Genomic DNA, 22448 nt, shown 5'->3' with positions numbered 1-22448 from the left:
AAAAGGGCTTGAACAGTGATTGAGAGAACATGGCCTGTGGATTTTGAATTTGCCCATATGTACTGTAGGTGGCATAATATATGATGTGACAAGCCAGGTGCCTAATGGCTACGAACAGCCACCAATCTAAAGGCAGAATATCTTTGAAGACCGCTGAAACACATTAAGTCATTACAAAATGGCATCACAGATAACTTAAATATTGAATGAGTGAATCCCTTTATTAGACACATACTGTATCTGTAGCTGCCATGGGTCAAGAATACACATGACTGAACAAACAGGCAGTCCATAAGACCCAGGATTCCTGGGAACACATCCATTCAGGAGATGAGGCTTGTTTATATGCTGTGTCAGGTAAAAATAACATAAGCTAACTGTTCCAAGACTGTCAGATTAAGACATGAAACTGTTTAATGTACACCTCCTGATTTTATTACATTATTTAAAGATGTAATGAATCTAAGGCTCAAAAGTTAATCTTCAAAAAGCAATGCCTTAGCAATGCTGAATTTCTGGATATCTTATTTATTTATTTTTATCTCAATTTTAGGCATTTTTTTATGTTTAATTACCTCTTTCTACGAGGTTATGTTTGAACCTGTCTGTTGGTTAGTTGGTCCGTTGGTTTGTTTGTTATCTGGTTTGTTAAAAGCACTGGCCTTTTTTAACTGGAACAAACCCATTACATTTTGAAGAAAACCCATTACATTTTGAACAAACCCATTACATTTTGAACAGGCACACCAAGTGGCTACATGCTTATACTTTCACTATTGCTTTCATTATTTTGTGGTATTATTGGCGGCAGCTACACACAAAAAAAAAAAAAAAAGACTGATGCTTTTGTCATTGAGAAGGTCATTGGAGATCCCCTATTAGACTATTCAAATATTGACCATCCTAGACCATATGGAACCAAATGACTGGTAGTGTGCCATCAATGTAGGCCCAACTAAACAACGCCGAATGTAATTCTTTATTAATGAGTTGGTTTAGGTATACACTTTTGTAATCACCAGAATTTCTTTCTCATTGGCTTTAGTGGTTAGACCACCTTTAATATTTTTATTTCCCTAAAGCTGAAAGAAGATGGTTAATGGGTCTCTCTGGCCATCACCACTCACCTTTAAAAAACGTGTGTTTCCTTAGAGTTGAGTTTTGAAATATTGGCATTTTCCAAACATAAAAGCATGCAATGACTTTAGAATATTCTACACAAACAAACTAAATACAACCAGGCCTATTAGTCATAGAAACTTTCATTTGAATAAACAAATCAGCCAAAGCTTTTGATTATCAAAACCTGATTGAATTGGTTAAGCGCACAAAGAATGAGTCCTGGACACAAAGTTTATCTTGAAGGTTGGCAGTTCATCTGTCCAAGTTTGCATGCTGAAACGGTTTCTTGTTATCTGGATGTTGGTATTCAGGTATTAGGTAAGGTAACTTAATTTATAGTGCATTTTTATGCAACCCAAAGCGCTACATACACCAACAGCATAGACAGAGAGGTGAATCTAAATATTGGTGATATATCTTTTGAATGTGAAACACTTCCCGGTGAAATCTATTACAGGTGCATCTCAAAAAATTAGAATACCATGTAAAAGTTCTTTTTTTTTCCCCGTAATTTATTTCAAAAAGTGAAACTTTCATATAATTTAGATTCATTACACATAAAGTGGAAAATTGTTTTGCTGTTTTAATCTTGATTGTCTTAATCTTGATGATTACGGTGTACAGCTCATGGAAAGCAAAAATCAAATCTCAGAATATTAGAATAAAGAATTTATGATACAAAAATGTCAACCTGAGATGAGCTCTATCTTATTAAGTAAAAACACCAGCAATGGTTTCCTGAACCTTAAATCTCTCAATCAGGGCAATGGACTTATCAATGATTCAATGATATTCTAATTTTGTACCTGTATAGTCAAACATTAAATGATTATGCTATAGTATGAAACTGAGGTAGCCCTAGAAAGGTTGGCACAATGTCTGCAAATGGCCATAATGAACGTCTTTCAGACATTGTGCAGTGCTTATGGAAAAACTTTGACAGAGGGACATTTTATATTTTTTTATTATTTTGTGGAGCTACAACCCAATATCTATCTAAGCCTACACTTAACATTATAGCTGCATTAAATGCTAGTTCTACATTTGCATATTTAAGACATTAAAGTTAGCCTACTATATTTTCAGTAGGCTAGACAGGCCTAAAAAAGCTTACCTGCTATGAAAGTGAAACTAACCCATTGCATAATTGCAAAGTAGCAAAGTCATTATCTTTTTTTAGAATTAAGGCATAACAAAGCTATTCCAATGTGTTTTTGCACGGTATATATAACTTCCAGACACTTGTTTTCTTAGCCTAAGCAATGGTGATGGCAAAATTGTTGTCTCAGGTGCTAGAACTTTTCCAAAACCTGTAATCAAACACTGATATTCTGTGCCGATCTGGGCTGCCATAGCCCTTGAAGAGTGTGTGCAACCCTATTTTGACTATTACCAATACAGATCAGTGCCAGGTTACCAATATGAACACTTCCAATTTCATCTAGTCAGCATCCTACAGGATAGTCCTGAGGGCACACTTCACCCGGTCACTTTCCGTGCTGCTCTTCGAATCGAGTGTGTGGGCGTGGTTTGCTTGACGCTGTGTAGATCTGTGGTACCGCCAAGCTAGAGCTTCCGAAGTGTTTTCGGGCTGGCTGTTCTTTGTCCTCCATTACAGCTCGGATTCCCAGCTTGACTGTACGGCGCAGGCCCGAAGTAGCGCAGCCGCTCTGAGGTTAGTGCCCTACCGCGCAATCTCCAGCTATTTCAGCCCTGGCGCAGCCGCACCAACAAACCCGGCAGCGTTGGGGTGAAAGACAGATGCAGTCTGTGTTGATGCGAAATAAGAAATGGTTTCGCGTTTTCATCGACCCTATTCTCAGGATTAACTTCGTTAACGCTAAGAATAAAATCAGATGACTCAGATATGGCAGTAGCTACTGTTATGTAGGCCGCTTAGGCCTCGCTAATTTTGTGTTGTGGTGGCTAGCGACGGTTCTAAATGGCGGGTTCTGTACAAGCCGCGTTATTTTTAGTTCGTATACACTACATTATGCATTTTGATTATTATATTGTTCTCGCTCCTTATACATTAGAACGAACAAATGGTTCGGTCCCGTGTTGCATTTGGATTTTAAAACGTAAATCGTGTAAATAGCAAGAATCCTCGCCCCAGAGCCGCAGTCTGCGCAGTCTGGTGGAAAGCTAGCCAAGACCGCTAGCTAACCAGCTAACGTTAGTTGAAGCCAGAGAATGTGCTCTGTTGAAGCCAACATGCAATGCAGACTGGACTATAGGGAAAGGCTAGCGGATGCTAGTGTTAGCACATTCATTTTGTATGTGGCTATCAGGCAGCAGGTTAAATATTTAATTGACGGATCTGCAACAATTTAAGAGGATTCTTGTTATAATGTTGTATGCCTGAGTTACGGGGTAATACGTTTGCGATTCTAGCGAAACATTATCAGCCAGGTTTTCTATTAATGCTAGCTGCCATTAACGCTAGCATATAACCCTATCGTTATCGCGAGGTGGCTAGGAGGCTAACCTTAGTCGCCTGTGGAGGATGGATATCTGGTTCAGCTATCTTGGCCATCCAGCTACCGCCATTTCACCCTGCACATCGCTGTCGGAGTCTTTGGAACAGATGGCTTCGCAGTGCATATCGTGTAAAAGCCCAATGCCAAAGTGTACCGAGGTCTGAGCGACGATTTATCGTTAGGTGCGTCGTTACACTCAACTAATGAACTAGCCACTACCGGCAGTTAACGTTAACGTTACTCATGAGTGCCATCAGTTATTAATCAACGTCTGTCTTGGAGCTCATTTATCATATTGAAAGTAATATATCAGGCTTACTCTATCCACCAGAATTGTTCCTACCAAAGCGTAAACATTTTTAAGCCTTTGATATTTTCTTAGGTGCATGATTGTGTCACCTCTTCGTCAGTGCAGTGCATTAAAACTTATTTAAAATATTCATTATGTTCCCGGCTCTTTCTCATCATTAGTGACGCCCGCCCCCTATGTTTGTTTCACTGACATCCTGGGAAAACATATACTAATAAGTGTAGCCGTTATAAGCAAAATCCTTAGGCCTATATCTGCCCACTCAATATTTTGCCAAATTAATGAAAATACAGTATCATGTATGTATGTATGATGACTTTTAATGGCTGATTTTTACAGTCTAACTTCTACTGATCAGATATACTTTACCTTTTAGTTGCATTTGGCAATCTGAACAAGACAACAGTTCATTCTGGGGGCCAGGATCTTGTTACACTATAATTTCATAATGCATGGATGCCCCCTAGCGGTAGGAGCGACAATAACGTTGACCTAGCCCACTTGTGGCGAAGGACATAATTGCACTTGCACATATCATGTTTACACAAAATACCACCAATTGCCGGTTCACACATGAGAACCATTTCTGAACTTATTTTTCCAGTCATGTTATGTCAAATTAATTACTGGTTTGAGTGGATATCCAGCAAAATCTTTCATGTGGGAGAGGCATTGATGTCATGTAAATGAGGAATGATTGGTTTTATGAATGCACTGTGTAAACTCCTAAATTTTTCCCACCATGTTGTATAATGGAACACAGTCAAAGTCAGAGCAGACATATACCCTGCAAGCCTGTGTCTCTGGTTATGTAGGCCTATCTCTTTGGATTTGCATTTATTCATATACCTCACCCTTTATGCAAACTAACTAGTGACACTCATTTTATCAATTCCGGTACTTTCTAGATCCTATCTCCCAATAATAAATAATGCCCTTCAATTCAAATGGATAGAGTCGAGGATGCAATATATTGGTGTCTGTCTTACTGCAGTTATTAACGACAGACTGATTTGTTTTCATTGCTTCTATTTATAAAGGTGTATCTGCTGGGGCAGTGGAAATGTATCAACTTCAGCTTATGGGGAAAGATAAACACCATTAAAATGGTAGTCGCTCCATAGGTAAATTATATACCTCTGATGTAATGGTGCTATTAACTGTTTCACACTCTGTCTTTAAACATTGTAACCAAATAATTAGAGAATTTCTAATTAAGGATAATCTGTGTTGGAAACGTAAGAATGCAGCAGACTACTACCTCTATCTTATGTGGGATTGCCCTTTTGGAAACAAATGATTAAAACTATTGAAGAGTGGTAAGCCTCACCATTACCAGAATCCCCCCAACTCCGTCTACTTGGATACAAATATCTTCTACCACCAGGGATGTCTGAAGCAGAGTCTGCCCTGGCACTGGCTGGGTTTATCACCACAATAAGAATCATCCTCCTGGTACCTTCTGGCTGAAATTCCCAGCCCAGTAAATGCACCAGTGTGGTTGCTTTGTGGATGGTTACCCTTATCATAAGTCAGAACACTTTCCTAACAACTGGTAGTTTTTGATGTTGACTAATTGCCACATACAGGTCACACAGGTTCTTAACAGGCTGTCTTCCATTGGCATCACCCACACTCCGTTCAACTGGTTCACATCCTACCTCTCTGGCCGCACTCAGTTCATTCAACTTAAGTCCCTTAAATCCATCCCCTCCTCCGACACTTCAGGTGTGCCCCAGGGCTCTGTCTCCTACCTCCTTCCCCTCAGCAATATCTTTCGCAAATTCAACATTAATGTCCACTGTTATGCAGATGACACCCAGCTCTACCTCTCCAGCAAACCTTCGTCCACTCTCCCACCCACCTCCCTTACTGATTGCATCTCTGAAATAAAAACCTGGTTCACCTAAAACTTGGTACACCCTTAAACTAAACAGTAACAAAACCGAGGTCCTCCTCATTGGTACTAGGTCCACTCTATCCAAAACAGACAGCTTTTCTCTTTCTATTGATAACTCTTCTGTTTCACCCTCCCCTCACCATCCTTGACAGCACACTATCCTTTCAATCCCACATCAATAATATCACTCGGTCTGCTTACTTCCACCTACGTAACATCAATCGCCTCCGCCCCTCCCTAACCCCCCACACTGCTGCCATTCTTGTCCACAGTCTCGTCACTTCCCGTCTTGATTACTGCAACTCTCTCCTTTTCGGCCTCCCTCACAAATCCCTCCATAAACTTCAACTAGTCCAGAATTCAGCTGCCCGCATCATAACTCGAACCCCCTCCATTCACCACATCACTCCCGTCCTCCATCAGCTCCACTGGCTTCCGGTTCAGTTCCACATCCAATTTAAAGTCCTCCTGTTTACTTTCAAGGCCATTCACAACCTCGCCCCTCCATATTTGTCTGATCTCCTCCATGTTCCCACTCCCTCCCGCTCTCTAAGATCCTCTTCCTCCATACACCTGTCTGTTCCCACCGCCCGTCTTACCACCATGGGGAGGAGAGCATTCAGTCGCTCTGCTCCCCGTCTCTGGAATTCACTACCACCCCAACTTAGAAACATTGATTCATTCTCCCATTTCAAATCACAACTCAAAACACATCTTTTTAAAACTGCTTATTCCATATGATGTTATTTTTGTTTGTTTGTTTTGTTTCTGTTTTTGTCTTTTCTTGCTTATCCTTGAGTGCCAAGAAAGGCGCCTTTAAATAAAATGTATTATTATTATTATTATTATTATTATGGAAGGAAGACTATTTATGTCCAGATCCAGAACTAAAAATATATGTATTAATTTACGTCAATATGTCTATATTAGTCACAAGGGCTGCACGTGTGCATTACGTATGTGAGAGTGCATGTACACATTGTACATTGTTCTCAGATTTTCCTAAATAGTTGATGCAAATGACAGTCAGTATAATTTTCCAGTCATCAACTGTTAGAGTATAATTCGAATTTTATTGAACAAACCTCCTAATGATAACAGTATTTTTTTCAAAAATAAAAACTCAAAATGCACTATTCCAAATTATTAAAAAAAAAAAAAACTAAAAATGATCATTTGTTGAATTAGGAGGCATAAGGAGGTATAAATTAAATCAAAAGTTATTTCAATCAAAAACATATTAACAGGCCAAGTTACATGTTAACATAAGACCCCTTCATTGATATCAAGATGTCAGAATAGCCCCCCAGAGCTGCTGCTTGGATGTGAACTGCCTCCCACCTTCATAGATCTTTTGCTTGATGATGCTCCAAAGGTTCTCAATAGGGTTGAGGTCAGGGGAAGATGGGGGCCACACCATGAGTTTCTCTCCTTTTATGCCCATAGCAGCCAATAACCCAGAGGTATTCTTTGCAGCATGAGATGGTGCATTGTCATGCATGAAGATGATTTTGCTACGGAAGGCATGGTCCTTCTTTTTGTACCACGGAAGAAAGTGGTCAGTCAGAAACTACATACTTTGCCGAGGTAATTTTCAACCGGCCCCTATAGGGGCCTACCAGCTCTCTCCCCATGATTCCGGCCCAAAACATGACTCAGCCACCTCCTTGCTGATGTGTCATCCTTGTTGGGACATGGTGGCCATTCACCAACCATCCATTACTCCATCCATCTGGACCATCTAGGGTTGCACGGCACTCCAGGCTGCCTAGCAGCATGAATAAAATCGCGCGCAAGGCAGCATGGGGAAACCCAGGCTAACAGGTGTCTGAGATTGATTTTAATGATCCAAAGAGCCCTGAGACACAATGCCATCCATGAGTTTAATTGAAAAACAAAAAAAATAATAGTTTATGACACTTAAATCCAATTTGCATAATAATTTGGAACACGGTGTGTGTGTGTGTGTGTGTGTGTGTGTTCCAGACTAGTGAGAGTCCCCCCGGTGTCCCCTGGCCATGGAAGAGCACGCGGTACACCAGGCGGCGGAGCACATGAGCACCATCGAGGCGCATGCCGTCTCGCAGCAGGTGCAGCAGGTGCACGTGGCCACCTACACGGAGCACAGCATGATGAGCGCCGACGACGATTCGCCCTCCTCACCGGACGACGACACCTATGATGACTCGGACATCCTCAACTCCACCGGCACTGATGAGGTCACTGCCCACCTGGCCGCTGCAGGTCAGAGAGGGCTGGGGTCTGCTCCTCACACACACACACACACACACCTGCCTGACTACTGCCGAAAGGCATACACTTATCATGCAACAATCTGGCAGTATTTATTGTTGCTTGTTTGGTCACTACACAGCCCACAATCAATTGAAGCTGCCAAATACTTAGAAAATGCCATGCCGATAACAGTATGTCTTTCACTGCAATGAGTCTTTAATGTGGTTTATACTGAACGTCAGAAAGCTGAACCCGTAAACTGGTCTAATCACATCCGAACGGAGTGTGGGTGATCCCCATCACATCTGATGCATAGACAGTAAATAATGATAAGCATGTAACATTAGGTGAACATACTTAAAAAAAAAAAACAGTGGTATCTGTTTGGACCACTGATTAAGTTGAGTTAAGGATACTCAAATCAGTGTTTATGGTTGTAAAAATTATGTTCATATGCTTTCTTACAAAACAATAACATACAGACGATAAAACAAAATGTCAAAAGCAGGTTTAACAGTATTACTGATTTGCCAAATCGCTGTCAGAATCAATGTTATCGCTCGACAATGGGATGTGATTAGACCTGTTTTCAGGTTTAGCCTTCTGACATTCAGCATAAACCGCATTCACAATGTGACTTGCGTGATGCTTATTGTCATAGTTGGGTCAGAAGCACACCATCCATGTTTTATTTGAAGCAGGAGCAGAATAGTAGAATCGAGGACTGATTTAATTCATGTAAGAAGTCTGGCTTAGTAGCTGGAGTTTCTGATTAGAATGAGATGCATTGTTTATACTGGAGGTCTTTCGGGCCAGAGTGACCAGAGTCTCTGGAATGTCCAGTGTTTCCCACAGAATTGAATTCTATTTGTGGTGGTAGGTTTGCAGAATTAACTTGAATGCAACAGTTTTTAACACCTAAGCACAGCGTGGTTATGATGCTAACCAGCTTTAAGCACAATTTAGTACAACCTAGAAAATCATTGTGTGGTGGTCAATGTAGATATTGTCGTGGGCCGCCACAAGTAAGTCAATGTATGGGAAACACTGATGTCTTTTGCTAAACCAAGTCATCCTCTCTGCAAACAGGGCCAGTTGGAATGGCAGCTGCTGCTGCCGTGGCAACAGGAAAGAAACGTAAAAGGCCACACATCTTTGAGTCTAACCCCTCGATCCGAAAAAGACAGCAGACAAGATTACTCAGGTGAGCACTCTACCCTGTTATCTCACATCATCATCAGAGTGATGTCCTTTTCACCCCTCTCACCACTGCTTATGGTCTCTCCCGGTGTACTGTTGAAAGTTTGCAGTTTCACTTTCAGCACAGGCAGTCATCCACACAGAATTATGAAGTGTGCTGTACCCTGATGTGTGAGGAACTCTGGGTGTTGGTGTCTTTCTCAGGAAACTGCGGGCCACTCTGGACGAGTACACCACGCGTGTGGGCCAGCAGGCTATTGTGCTGTGCATCTCCCCCTCCAAGCCCAACGCCGTCTTCAAGGTGTTCGGGGCCGCCCCACTGGAGAATGTTGTATGTACTTTTCCATATCATAGGACACACATCTATGGGCTTATGTTGTAATGAGGGTGGATATTTTTGTCCTTATTCTATTTAACTCAATGACCCCTCAGCCCTTATGACTTTAGCACTACGCTGTTCTTTTATATCAAGAGGATATTGCATATTAGAATCTATTTAGTATCTAGTCACTTTTTACTGTTCCACACTCTTAATCGGTACTTCCCATGATCAGAACTTTGGACCTTTCATTTGTGCTGTTCCCTCCACTTAGCTGCTGTTGGTGTGTGTGTATGTGTGCGTGTGTGCGCATGTGTATGTGTGTGTGTGTGTGTGTGTGTCCTTCAGGTGAGGAAGTATAAAAGCATGATTCTGGAGGACCTGGAGAATGCACTAGCTGAGCATGCACCCGCCGGAGGGGAGCTGAGCTCCGAGCTGCCCCCTCTAACTATCGACGGCATCCCCGTGTCTGTGGACAAGATGACGCAGGTGAGCCCTCTAACCAGCAGGTGGCGCCAGAGGGCAAACATGTGTACATGGTCCAGCGAATGTTTTGTCCCCGAGTGAGCCAGCAGGTGGAGACAGCACGTAGCAGATGGACACAGGACTGCAGATGACCACTGGATTTGCTGCAAGTCCTCAGGCGCTCTATTAGATAAACTATAAATAAATTGCTGCATATGATAACATGTAGGATTAGTCCTAAGAGGAATAAACAGGACGAGTGATCAGGAAGCAGCCTAGAAGTATCCTAAGATATCATCTTGCATCATGTATAGGCTGCTTCCTGATACTAATATACTATACTATAAACAGGACAAGTGATCAGGAAGCAGCCTAGAAGTATCCTAAGATATCTTGCATCATGTATAGGCTGCTTCCTGATACTAATATACTATACTATAAACAGGACGAGTGATCAGGAAGCAGCCTAGAAGTATCCTAAGATATCATCTTGCATCATGTATAGGCTGCTTCCTAATACTAATATACTATACTATAAACAGGACGAGTGATCAGGAAGCAGCCTAGAAGTATCCTAAGATATCATCTTGCATCATGTATAGGCTGCTTCCTGATACTAATATACTATACTATAAACAGGACGAGTGATCAGGAAGCAGCCTAGAAGTATCCTAAGATATCATCTTGCATCATGTCCCCTTGATGAGTGCAGTGGGTGAGGCGTGTTTGTGCCAGTTGTCGGGTTGGCACTCCTGGGTCACTGGGCCCATGGGGCACCTGCTTGTTTACTCGGCACTGGGCCGCTGACGCACTCCCTCCCCCGCATGCACGAAAACCCTCTTAGGGCATCCGGTGCCAGCGTGCCAGGCAGGCAGCCAGCCAATCAGAACGCACGCTTGCGGCCAGTACATTGCCAATCCTCAAGGCAGCCGAGGCAGCAGTGCACGTTCATTAGTGTTATTTATTTATTTCCCAGCACTGGAGAGAAAGCGCTTGTCAGTTTATGTCCTCCACATCCATGCGTGGGGATTGGGTACGGCATTAGAGATGGCTTGGGGTTGGGGTAGGGAGAGAACCCCAGGGGATGCTTACCTCGGAGGGGCTGGTTGCCGTGTGATACAGGCCCTGGTGCAGTGGGACAGGTGAGGCCCAGGCGTGTGTGGACCTGTAATTACTGAGTTTGCTCCTGCTACACACACACACACACACAAACACACACACACACACACATACACACACACTTTACTCAAGCCTCTCTTCCTGGCAGCTGATTGGCTCCCCAGTGGATTAGCAGGGGGGCTGAAGGAGCTGAGTATCTGAAATTCACCTCAGCAGCAGTGTGGCTCTTAACTCCACCACCCCACTGTAATTAGACCATCTGCCCATAGACCAGACACACACACACACACACACACACACACGCACACACACACACACACACACACGCACTGAGTAATATGCTCACATCTTTACACAGTCTTTCACACAAGAGTAGAGAATCTCTCAATCTGTACCTCAAACACCGTCATGTGCTCATGCCCTTAGGCAATGTTACGTGTTGAAGCAGACATGTAAATATCTCCCAATTGAGACAGACGCGCACACACAAACACTCTCATACACATAAGTGCATGGAGGGAATCATATGGAAAATTTGTTCTTTTTTGGCATGTGGTTAAGCATTCTTTTTGCCTTCAGGAACTTGTGCAACAAGTACATAACTTCTAATGCGATCAGAACAATACAAGGCATTTGGTAACCCAGCCTAGTGTAACCTATAGAAAACCTCGCAGCCTCCCAGGACCCTTTCCCCATTGAGTGCATTCTAGGGTCTAGAGGTCCTGCGAGACTTGTCTAAATCTTGTCTCTTGTAAAGTCTACACCCATGTTTGTGGCTCCATGGTTTAGCATATAATGAGTAGTTATCATATATACAGCCAGTGTGAAGTCTGTATGAAGTCGCCTTTGCTAAGTGTGGCTGCGGCATTCCGTGTGCTCAAGGTGCAGGGGGGGGGGGGGGGGGGGGTTATTGTTGCGATTTATTTCCCCCTGAGCCAAATTTAGCTGCTGATGTCAAGGCAGGCAGACACTGCAGCCCTTCATTGTGCAATATAATCTCCCCGGCATGTCCACGCATTAGCAGGGACACTGAGGACACACAGAGCCCGTCCCCACCTCATGGCCACCGCCATCCTGCCATCCCTCACTCCACTCCACCTCCCCTCCCCTGCTGGCTGCATGTGGAAACCAGAGGGCAAGGGGGGCACGGAGAGGGAGAAAGAGGGATAGAGAAAGAGAGAGAGAGAGAGAGAGAGATGTTCTACCTGATTAGAGCTGATCCCCTTCACTGCCACCGAAACAGACACAGGAAACGGAGTACAGGAAGTGGTCATGGAGGAGACGATGGCGCCCTGCATGATAGTTGTTGGGGGGGTTTTATCCCCCGTAGAGCTGTGATCCAGCTCAGTGAGACTTAGCTTCTGTTCACACTGATCCCAGAACAGATTCAATCCACAGTCTGCTTCCTTTACTAAATATAATGCCCCCCCCCCCCCGCAACTATACTTTCTACTCTACTGCTCTGTACGAGCAGTCACACTATGTCTTCATCATCAGTCCTCATGTCAGGTTCGATGGATAGATTCAGTCATGGCGTCTGTAGTTAGTGTGTCTGATCAATGTGTTAACCCCAGTGATGTGACACTGTTCCTCCCATTAGCACAGAGAGGAAAATACCTTGCTCAGCCATTTTGTGCATCTCCTCCTCACACACACACACACGAGCTGGAGCCACAGCTATAGATTGAGCCCAGAATAGCAGCTGAAATGATCCGTCTCCTCCTGCTCAGGACGGCTATTTCCGGCCCGCGTGTGTCCATCGCAGCCCTCTGACGGCTGAAGGGGTCGGGTGCAGCGTGTGGGCAGAACTGAGAGCTGGCACGTGCCAGCCTCCCTCAAGGGCAGCTGGTGCCACGCATAAGTGAACCTGCCGCTGCCGTCGTCTCTGTTATTGAATCCCACACACACACACACACACACACGTCTTTGTTGACTTTCTCTCTCCTCTCCCTTCTGCTCTCTTCATCACTCTCTCTGCCTCTGTTTTGATTTCACTTCCCTTATTTACCTTTTATTGGTCCTGTCATTTCCTGTTTTTCTTTCCTGTTCCTGTCCTATACCTCCGTCTGACTCTTCATTTATTTAATTCTCTCTCTCTCCCTCCCTCCCTCTCTCTCTCTCTCTCTCTCCCTCTCCCTCTCTGTCTCTCTATCTCCCTCTCTCTCTTTCTATCTCTCCCTCTTTCTCTCTCCCTCTCTCTCTCTCCCTCTCTCCTCATGCGTGTGTAGGCCCAGCTCCGTGCCTTCATCCCAGAGATGCTGAAGTACTCCACGGGCCGTGGGAAGCCCGGCTGGGGCAAAGAGAGCTGCAAGCCCATCTGGTGGCCGGAAGACATCCCCTGGGCCAACGTCCGCAGCGATGTCCGCACCGAGGAGCAGAAGCAGAGGGTGAGTGGAGGGGACAGGAAGCGAAATGGACGGGAGTGGAAGAATGCTTACTCTAGCAACTACTCCGCTGACTGTGTTTACAAAGTGTTCACAAGTCCTTGTGGGAGAAGAAAAAGGTTGAAGTTAAGAGCCCATACATTTTCTGACTTTAAAAGGAGGGACGGACAATTAAAACCTATCCATGCACACAAACTTTGACTTGCAGTGACCCGCTGTTGAGCGGTCACCACAATGTGCATTTAGCTATCTACTTGGTACATAAAACTGATATTATTGAGCTCTTGGTAGGTGTCATGGACACAGGCCCTGCGCACCATCGTGAAGAACTGTTACAAGCAGCATGGACGTGAGGACCTGCTCTACGCCTTCGATGACCAGCAGGTGACCCACCAGCAGGTTGCCACGACAGCCACGCACAGCATCGCACACCTGGTCCCCTCACAGACAGTGGTGCAGACTATCAGCAATCCAGACGGCACCGTATCACTTATACAGGTGAGAGGCTTCTGCTGGTCAGTACTTGGTCAGTTCGTATTGGTGAATGTGTTTTCAGTGTTGATTATTCCTGATGAAGTTTTAATATGGAGTATTTCCCATAATATGGATTGAGGGTGCTGAGCACTGGACTGGGATCCCTATTAATTGTATATTATGAAGTGTGTGTGTGTGTGTGGAGGGGGCGGGGGGGGTTGTTGGGGCAAGCAATGTTCCATCAGTTTTAGTGTGTGATGTGGGGATTTAACATGTTTTTTTTAAAAATGCATTTCTGTTCAATGTTTTTGGAATGTGTGTTATGCCCTTGAGTGTGTATTGGTCCCAGTGACATCCTTGTAATGTTATTGGATGTTCAGGTTGGCACGGGACAAACTGTGGCCACCCTGGCAGACGCCTCCGAGTTGCCTGGCACAGTTACTGTGGCACAGGTCAACTACTCGACCGTGACTGATGGCGAGGTGCACCTTTCAGTGAGAACAACTCTTTATATATTTATATTCTTATATTCAACATATGCCCTTTGAAATTGTCAAATAAATTAGGTACTATATAAGGGCATATCAATAATACTTTATAATAATATAATAACTTTTATAATAATACTAATATTCACAAACTTCAAGCATAAAGGTTTCTGACACTCTGTTCCCCCATGTCTGTCCTTCCCTCTCTCTCCTCTTGTGTGTGTATTTTGGGGCAGGTGGATCAGAACTGGGCAACGTTGCAGGGCGGCGAGATGACCATCCAGACCACGCAGGCGTCCGAGGCCACGCAGGCCGTGGCGTCGCTAGCCGAGGCCGCCGTCGCCGCCTCTCAGGAGATGCAGCAGGGGGGGACGGTTACCATGGCGCTCAACAGGTACATAAGCGAAGGGACGGTGGGAGTAGATGGTGGAGAGGTGAGAGAGGGGGGGGGGTGGAGGGATGGAGTCGAGGGAGAAGTACAGCGAGTCAGTAACTGAGGACAAGAACATTTAGAGGCCGAGAGGGAGAGAAATATTGGAGCGAGTATGTGTGTGTGTGTGTGTGTGTAAGAGAGAGAGAGAGAGGTTAAGTTGAGGGGTCTGTGGCTATCGAGGAACACAAAAGATGGTATCTTCTGAAAGGCAGAAGGGGAAACAGCTGTTCCACACACACACACACGCACACACACACACACACACACATACTCCCTCTCTCTAGCTGCACGTGAGCTGCTGTGGCTCTTGGTCCCTGAGGGGCTTGTTACCTGGTCTCACCTGTCACCCACCCGCCCCCACCTGTTCTGTCCTCTGTTTACTTGCTCTGTTTACCTGGGCCTCACCCCAGTTGGAACACCATGATCCCCAACCCCCACCACCTCCACCACCACCTCCCAGTCCAATTAGGCCCAGGAAACACACTCGGAGAGGACCTTCCTCTCAGCACAGTCACACTAATTAAAGACCAGATGATCACCTTCACCAGGATTCAATGGGCCCCTATCTGGAAATGTGCCTCGCCCCTCTAGATTGAAGGATATGGTAGATCCCAAAAGCAAAGGGAGGAAAGAAGCTTACTGGTGTCTTTCTCTCTCTCTCACTCACTCACACACACACACACATACACACACACTCTCACACACACACACACTCATACGTATACCTTCAGACAATAGCTGTAATGGCCGTCTCTGCTGCCATTCATGCCCATGGGAGCTATGAGTGTAGGCCTTAAGGCTATGGGGAGTGTGGTGGACAGATGTTAGTGCTGTTGGCCATAGGGGAGAAGTCCATATGACCAGCAGGAATCTTTTGATCATCACGGTAGGGGGTGAGGTCATCATACTCTCTGCCACTACGAGCAGTGTGCCTCCATTGGGGTCAAAGAGCTGTGAGTGTATATGTGTGTGTGTAGATATGTGAAGGACTGCGGGTGTGTATAAAGAGTTTTTGGCGTGATGTGCATTGTAATGGTGTGTGTTTCTGTGTGTTGCAGTGAGGCGGCGGCCCATGCAGTGGCCACTCTGGCTGAGGCTACGCTGCAGGGCGGCCAGATCGTGCTGGCGGGAGAGACGGCGGCCGCCGTGGGAGCGCTGACTGGAGTTCAGGATGGCAGTGGTACGGACACACACACACACATATTTACACACACACACACACACACACACACACACACACATATTTACACACACACACACACACACACACACACACACACACACACACACACACATATTTACACACACACACACACACACATATTTAACACACACACACACACACATGCCTAGTCATGCTGCTTATAACACTCCTCTCAGGGAGACACACAATCACCTAAGGGTATTTACACGAGGAGTCTGATTTCACACAACAACTGTGTATAACGATATTTCAAGCACAGACACACACCTGCTCCAACAATGGCATGTTTGCCCTGCTCATGATCTCTCATGATCCCACCACGCCCACCTGATAAGTCATTCCCCTCATTGGCACACCTGTCCTTGTCTGGCGCCCAGTGATGCCTTTGTCAGCCAGCAAGTGATCCACACACTCCGTGCGTATGTCTTGACACCTGTAGCTGAGACCCAAGTGTCTTGTCACCTCTCCTCCGGTCATGTCGTGTCCAGAGCTATTCCTCCAGGAAGATGGCCAGCTACCAAACTGACTAGGCACACTCTCTATTATCTGATTTGCCTGTCAATCAAATCTGTCTATAAGTAGAATTGGTCATTTGCTTGAGCATAGAAGCCCCGCCTTTCACATTTAAATCATTCAAATGAGGGGAGTGCAGGGAATCTATGCAAATGATGCTCAACTGCAAAAATATCACTTAGCTTTGAAGTTCTTTCACCACCAACATAGCCTGTGTGTGTGATGGAGAGAGAGACAGAGAGAGAGAGGGGTAAAGAGAGAGATGAGATGTGTCTCTGGAGAAGAGTGTACAAGCTTCGGAGCAAGTGCACACAAGGAGTGACCCTAGAGTAATCCACCAGGTTCTGCTGGACTTGGACAGATGGTGTGTGTGTGTGTGTTTGAGATGCTGACCTGTGTTGCCCAGTCTACCCTCTGTACAAAGTAATCCACACAATGCTAAAGCAGCAGGATTTAGTTCTCACACTCCCCTTGTTAAACAAGCCCAGAGATACTATAAAATGCGGCGCCTCGAAAGCAGAGAGAACACCCACTGACACAAACCCACAGCGCACAAGACTCCACACGCCCATAGAGATGTGTTTATTCCTAAGTGTGCTTTATTCACATTCTTTGCACTGGTACAAGTGACAAAGCCCCTAGTCTACTCTGCATGGCGTGCCTAGTGGCCGATTGGTGATTGACAGGACGGGGCACCCAGTTGCGCTGACCTATGAGTGGTAATTAGGGTTGTAAACCAAGAGCTCAGCCCAGCTCAGGCCCTTCAGTCAGACTCAGCCTCCTCTGTACCTCTGGCCGCTCCTGGTGTCCCGTCACCCCCCCCCCCAGCCCTACACACGCACCCTCCCCACTCCCAATCCCCCTGCGCTGCCCCAGGCACTTGGCAGGCCCCTGAGGAACCTGTCTAAAGAGCTTTGATGCTCTCCATTATCGGTGCGCAGCCTAATCACAGGAGCCAGCTGTCAGCGCTCCGCAAGGCCAGAGACACGCCAGGAAGCCCTGTCTGCCCCACGGTCGCTCACACGCCGACACACACACACACACACACACACACACACACATACACCTAACTGTGACATGCTTTCACAAATGCAACACAATGCTAGGCCTAATAAACATGCCACATGTGCATACAGATACAGGCTTGCTATGATTCAGAAACACTGTTCTAGTTATTTATCTTGAGTTACATTTGGCACACTCCCCTAAGCACATGCATTAAGTAGCACAGAACAACTGAGTACTTGCAGAGGCTTTATGAAGCACATACACAACACACAGCACAACACTATACACATAATGCTGCTAACATATATCTCTGGCACGATTATATGCATGCCTACAAATATATGTATACACACATATACTTATACACTACCCCCTTAACTTGCTCCAGAGCTGCTTAGGAGAGTGGGCAGGGGCTACTTGGGACTGCATTTCCATATGAAAGCTGATTAGTGAGCATTAAAAACTACATGTAAAGAAATGGACATGAGGACCACCCCAGCCCCCACCTCTTCTTGTTAATGGAGTGCCCCACCCTAACCCTTAAGCCCCAGTCAGAACCTCAGGCTCCATTCAGGGCGCCGATATGAATGAGCTCAGCCTTTATTTATTTATTTATTTATTTATTTATTTATCTATTTATTACACTTATATGTGGTGGTGGGATGCAAGACGGCCTTTTCTGGTTTCTCTGCATGGGATGGACCATCTGTGGCGTTATCATTTGTGAATGAGCAGGGAGATGGTGTGATTAAGGAATGCTGCTTTATGTAACTGTCCTGCAGGGCGGTCCACTCATTCAGGGGATTCTGGGATAGCCTGTTGCAGACTGATTTTAGATGGCATTTTCCTTTCCTATATTAAATATTTCTATTTTTCTTTTAGTTGTTTTTTTGTATCACAGCCTAGGAACAGCCGGCAGTGAAAATCAACCGCTGCATTTGAGCTGATCGTAGACTAACTATGAGAGGTTAGTACACACTTGCATGGGGACCAGTTGGGGGTCAAGTGCCTTACTGAAGGGCACTTTAGCCGTGGACGTTGATAGAGGGGAAAAGCTGTTCATTCACTCCCTCATTGCCTAGATTTTCCGTGTCAGTCCAGTGGATTAAACCGGCGACGTTTCAGTCACAAGCCAGTTTCTAGAACCTTTAGCCCACAGCTGCAGCACTGCATCTTCACTATATATATATATATATATACACAAGTGGCACCACAAGTGTTGGCCACAAGTCTCTCTCTCTGTGAACAGGCGTATAAAGTGTAGATCAAAACTAGATCTGCAAAGCTGCAAGAACAGAAAAACTGCCAAACAAATGGCGTGGATTTAAGTCCAGTCCTGCCCCCCTGCCCAGCGGAGTCATGTTGTGTGTGCGGCTGCTGGCCGAGGGGACAAGTGGCCATGTCAACAGGCCTTTGCGCCACCGCTGAAGGAGCTTATTGACCTCGTCCAATCAGCCTAATGGCAGCACTGGGCTGCCTTTGAAGTGTGTCGACTGGCATCGCTCTTGATTTTGCTGCGCCTTCCGCCTTCGCTTCCCCCCTCCCTCTTCCCTCTCTCCATCCATTCATCTCTTTCTCTCCCTCTCTCTCTCTCTCTCTCTCTCTCTGTCTCCTTTCTTTTTTCTTTCCCCCCCCCCCCCCCCGCTGGTCCCCAGTGTCTCAGTGATGAAGTGACAAGAGGGCCACTTCTCTGTGTAAACACAGGCTTCACAGAAAAGCTCTGCAATCATTCCGCAGGCACAATTAACCAAAGTGTGTCCGTGCCCGCGTCATGGCAGGGTGACCAGAGACCCATGGCTTTCTCAACCCACACAAATAAGAATGAAATCAACATTCTAAAATAACTATTAGTTATTTTTACTATTAACTATTAGTTAAAATAACTCTTTAATTAAAATGAGTTACTCCATATGCACTTGTTTGAGTGTGATCTTACTAATGGGAAAAGAGTCTGTCTGCACAGTGCAGTGTGAAATAGTGCAGTTTAAATTTGTTACGGCGTGCGTGTGTGGAAAAACAAAATGCAGAATTTGCGTAGCCTACACGCCGCTGGGAGATAATGAGTAGACGATGTCCAGTAGTGTAGAACACAAGTGTGCCCTGATGCAGATTGACAGGGTGTGCATCTGTGTTTGTGCTGCTAAGGTAATTTGCAGTCTGGTGTGTGTGTCTGTGTGTATCGCTTTACGTATGGGAGCTTTGCCTCTGACCTCGCCTTCTGCCCATGGTCATTTTGTGACTGTGTGTGATGGCAAGGCAGGGCTAGTGGTTGTGTTGTACACATGCGCAGACCTCTCCGGCTGCCACGCCCTCTCTCATCCAGCCGTCCGCCCCCACCCCCCCCACAGCCCCGCGTCACGTGACTGCCCGAGCGCAGTAATCTGGGGCCGGCGCTCCAGGGGCAGGGACGAGGCTGCGCTGGGGCTCAATCGGCCCATTGTTCCTGCACTGCGGCAGGGGGAGCTGGCCCACTCCTGTCCCCTGTCCCTTCCACGTCTTCACTCCACCTAGCCAGCGCCCAGCCACTCTCAGACCGGCTCTAACATGGCGGCCCTCTCTCATTGTCCGACAGGCAGAGCCCCCACTGCACCTGCCTATGTTGGCACCAGGCTCTGTGTTTGCCATGCGACTGCCGCATGAGATTTTGCCTCAGTTTATGTCTCTAGGCTCACTAGTATATAAGTCATCTTCTTGGTTCTCTGCTATTTCAACCAGGGGGAGTGGTATATCTACTGTCATTACCAATGCCTTATGTCATATTCTCACTGTCAACGTTTTCATCAGTGTGATTGTTATATTGATGACTACCAGTGGTCCTGAAATCTGTTTTCATCATGTGTGTTATGGATTCATTTTGTTTACAACGCTCTTACTATCTGTGTAGTCCTAAACAGACGTGTGTTGATATGTATTCAATATGTGTTTCCTCTCCTGCTCTCTCCCCTGCTGCAGGCCTGGTGCAGATTCCCGTCAGCATGTACCAGACGGTGGTCACCAGCCTCGCCCAGGGCAACCGGCCCATGCAGGTTGCCATGGCACCGGTGGCCACACGCATCGAGAACACGGTGACGCTCGACGGGCAGGCCGTGGAGGTCGTGACCCTAGAGCAGTGACACACTCCCCCCCTGCAGGTGTTTGGGACGGGCAGCGTCGACCCCCAGTAGAGCCCCCCTGGGGGGAGGGGTGGTTCTGGGAGCTGGGGAGATGGCACACCTGTTTTCACACACTGTAATATATGCGTTGTATAAAGACAAAAAAATATTGCTATATATTTTTGACTTTTTACACCTGCAGGGGATTTACAGGTTCTAGGATCATTATCAATGCATCGTTTACTGTGTAAAAAAAAAAAAGAGGATGTTTCTTTTTTGGGGGTTTTGTGTTTGTTTTTTGTTATGGATTTTCATTTTCTTTTTTAGCTTTCTGATGTTAAGGGTCTAGAGTATTTAGTATTTATTTTTTAAAGCATTCAGCAAAGCGAAAGGAGGCAAACCAAAAAGCAAGGGTGGGATGGGGATGAGCCTGTGGCCTGCCCCCCACACTCTCATACCACCACACAATCCATTTCATCCTTAAGTGTGCATTGTTTTTCCTTTGTTTTTGTTTTCTTTGAGCTCTTGAAATGAGGCATTTTTACCTGTAGGTTGCAGCCACTGGCGGGTCCCCCAAGATGTGTTCCATCTTTAATTCACTCTTGTCTCCGTATGAAACACCCAGACCACCCTCAGTATGTTTTGCCTTCATCACAGACTGCATTAAATGTGACTCTTCTCTGTCATGGTCGTGGTCACTTTGTTTCCGGCACACTGCACAAGGGTTCGTTTAATACGCGTATGGAATTTCAGTTGTTCACTTTTGTATATCGAACAAAGAGATTGACAGTGAATGCAGCTAAAAATGGGTGGCCTGGTATGTAAGTGTGTGTGTGTGTGTGTGTGTGTTTATGTATGTATGTATGTATGTCTGAACTGCCAAGGAAGCCATTTGGAAATCAAAGTACACTGCCTCTTTTTGTCTGTCACACTCTTGTCTGGTGGCTTTCCTGGGTGTTTTAAATGCATATCTACTATGAAAAAATGCTTTGTGTGTGTGTGTGTGCATCTCCCTTAGGAGTGTTTCTCCTGTGCAACATTTTATACATTTTGATGAAAAATAAGAGTAAACAGCTGTATCCATATGAATGGAACTTTATTTAAAAGAAAATGACATTGGTATTGGAATTTCAAAAGATAAGACAAAAACTGTATAATGTTGGATGGGAGTGACAGATGGATAATGAGGAATTCAAGGCATGTGGTCTACGTGAGCTCCAAATAAAATTCACTAAAAAAAAACACGGTGTTATGTCATAACTTGGGTCAGTTTTCTTTTACTTCCATCTTTTGCCTTAGCATTCTCCCAAATGTCCATCTTGCGTCACTTCACTGCTGATTTCCTCCTCCCTCTCAGTTTGGTGTTTTTGCCAGGTCACTCACTGGTTACTGCTCAGTTGTGTCATGAAAACTCAGCGACCTTCCTCGCTATGCCCCACCCACCACCTTATACATCGGCACTGCACCCACTCCTCTTCCACAAGGCTGTCCTGGTGGACAAGCGGGGGCCTAGTTGCATCATAAGCTCTGATCCCTCCCCCTCAGTTAAAGCTTGGATTTACGGCCAGTGCCCTTCTGCTGTATGGGGGGGGGGGGGGGGGGGATCCTGGTGTAATCCGACAGGCGTCACCACACATCCCACTCTGCCTCTAGATTATTACTTACACAGTTTGCTTGGAAGTAGTGGGTGCAATCACTGGAA

At 45.6% G+C, this 22448-nt stretch overlaps 1 protein-coding gene across 4 annotated transcripts; it reads left to right on the top strand.

Annotated features, from left to right (window-relative positions):
* Positions 1 to 2669: 2669 nt before the first annotated feature.
* Positions 2670 to 21432, top strand: nrf1 (nuclear respiratory factor 1). 4 transcript variants are annotated; one of them, XM_076296471.1, is made up of 12 exons: positions 2670 to 2797; positions 7799 to 8056; positions 9137 to 9251; positions 9452 to 9578; positions 9915 to 10055; positions 13379 to 13537; positions 13826 to 14032; positions 14389 to 14502; positions 14733 to 14890; positions 15988 to 16109; positions 18537 to 18621; positions 20607 to 20699. In XM_076296471.1, exons 2-11 carry the CDS (start codon positions 7831 to 7833, stop codon positions 18599 to 18601), a joined length of 1434 nt encoding a protein of 477 aa, XP_076152586.1. In that variant the 5' UTR covers positions 2670 to 2797; positions 7799 to 7830; the 3' UTR covers positions 18602 to 18621; positions 20607 to 20699. The 4 variants fall into 4 exon arrangements, with proteins under 4 accessions (XP_076152586.1, XP_076152583.1, XP_076152585.1 ...); XM_076296468.1 differs by lacking the exon at positions 18537 to 18621 and having other exon boundaries at positions 20607 to 21432; XM_076296470.1 differs by lacking the exon at positions 18537 to 18621 and having other exon boundaries at positions 2672 to 2797; positions 14742 to 14890; positions 20607 to 21432.
* The last annotated feature ends 1016 nt before the right edge of the window (positions 21433 to 22448 follow it).

Source organism: Alosa pseudoharengus, unplaced genomic scaffold, assembly GCF_046254945.1.
Source record: "Alosa pseudoharengus isolate Yale_2024_CS ecotype anadromous, Long Island Sound unplaced genomic scaffold, YU_APseudo_1.1 YU_APseudo_1.1_scf_20, whole genome shotgun sequence".
NCBI classification, from domain to species: Eukaryota; Metazoa; Chordata; class Actinopteri; order Clupeiformes; family Clupeidae; genus Alosa; species Alosa pseudoharengus.
The sequence above is the reverse complement of the archived record's forward strand: the minus strand, read 5'-3'. Positions and strand labels throughout refer to the sequence as shown.

Excerpts from the sequence above, each read along its gene's own strand:
- nrf1 (XM_076296468.1), top strand. The coding sequence starts at position 7,831 with ATGGAAGAGCACGCGGTACACCAGGCGGCGGAGCACATGAGCACCATC. Across the intron at positions 9,252-9,451 it reads CAGCAGACAAGATTACTCAG|GAAACTGCGGGCCACTCTGG; the intron begins GTGAGCACTCTA and ends TGTCTTTCTCAG. Across the intron at positions 14,891-15,987 it reads GTTACCATGGCGCTCAACAG|TGAGGCGGCGGCCCATGCAG; the intron begins GTACATAAGCGA and ends TGTGTGTTGCAG.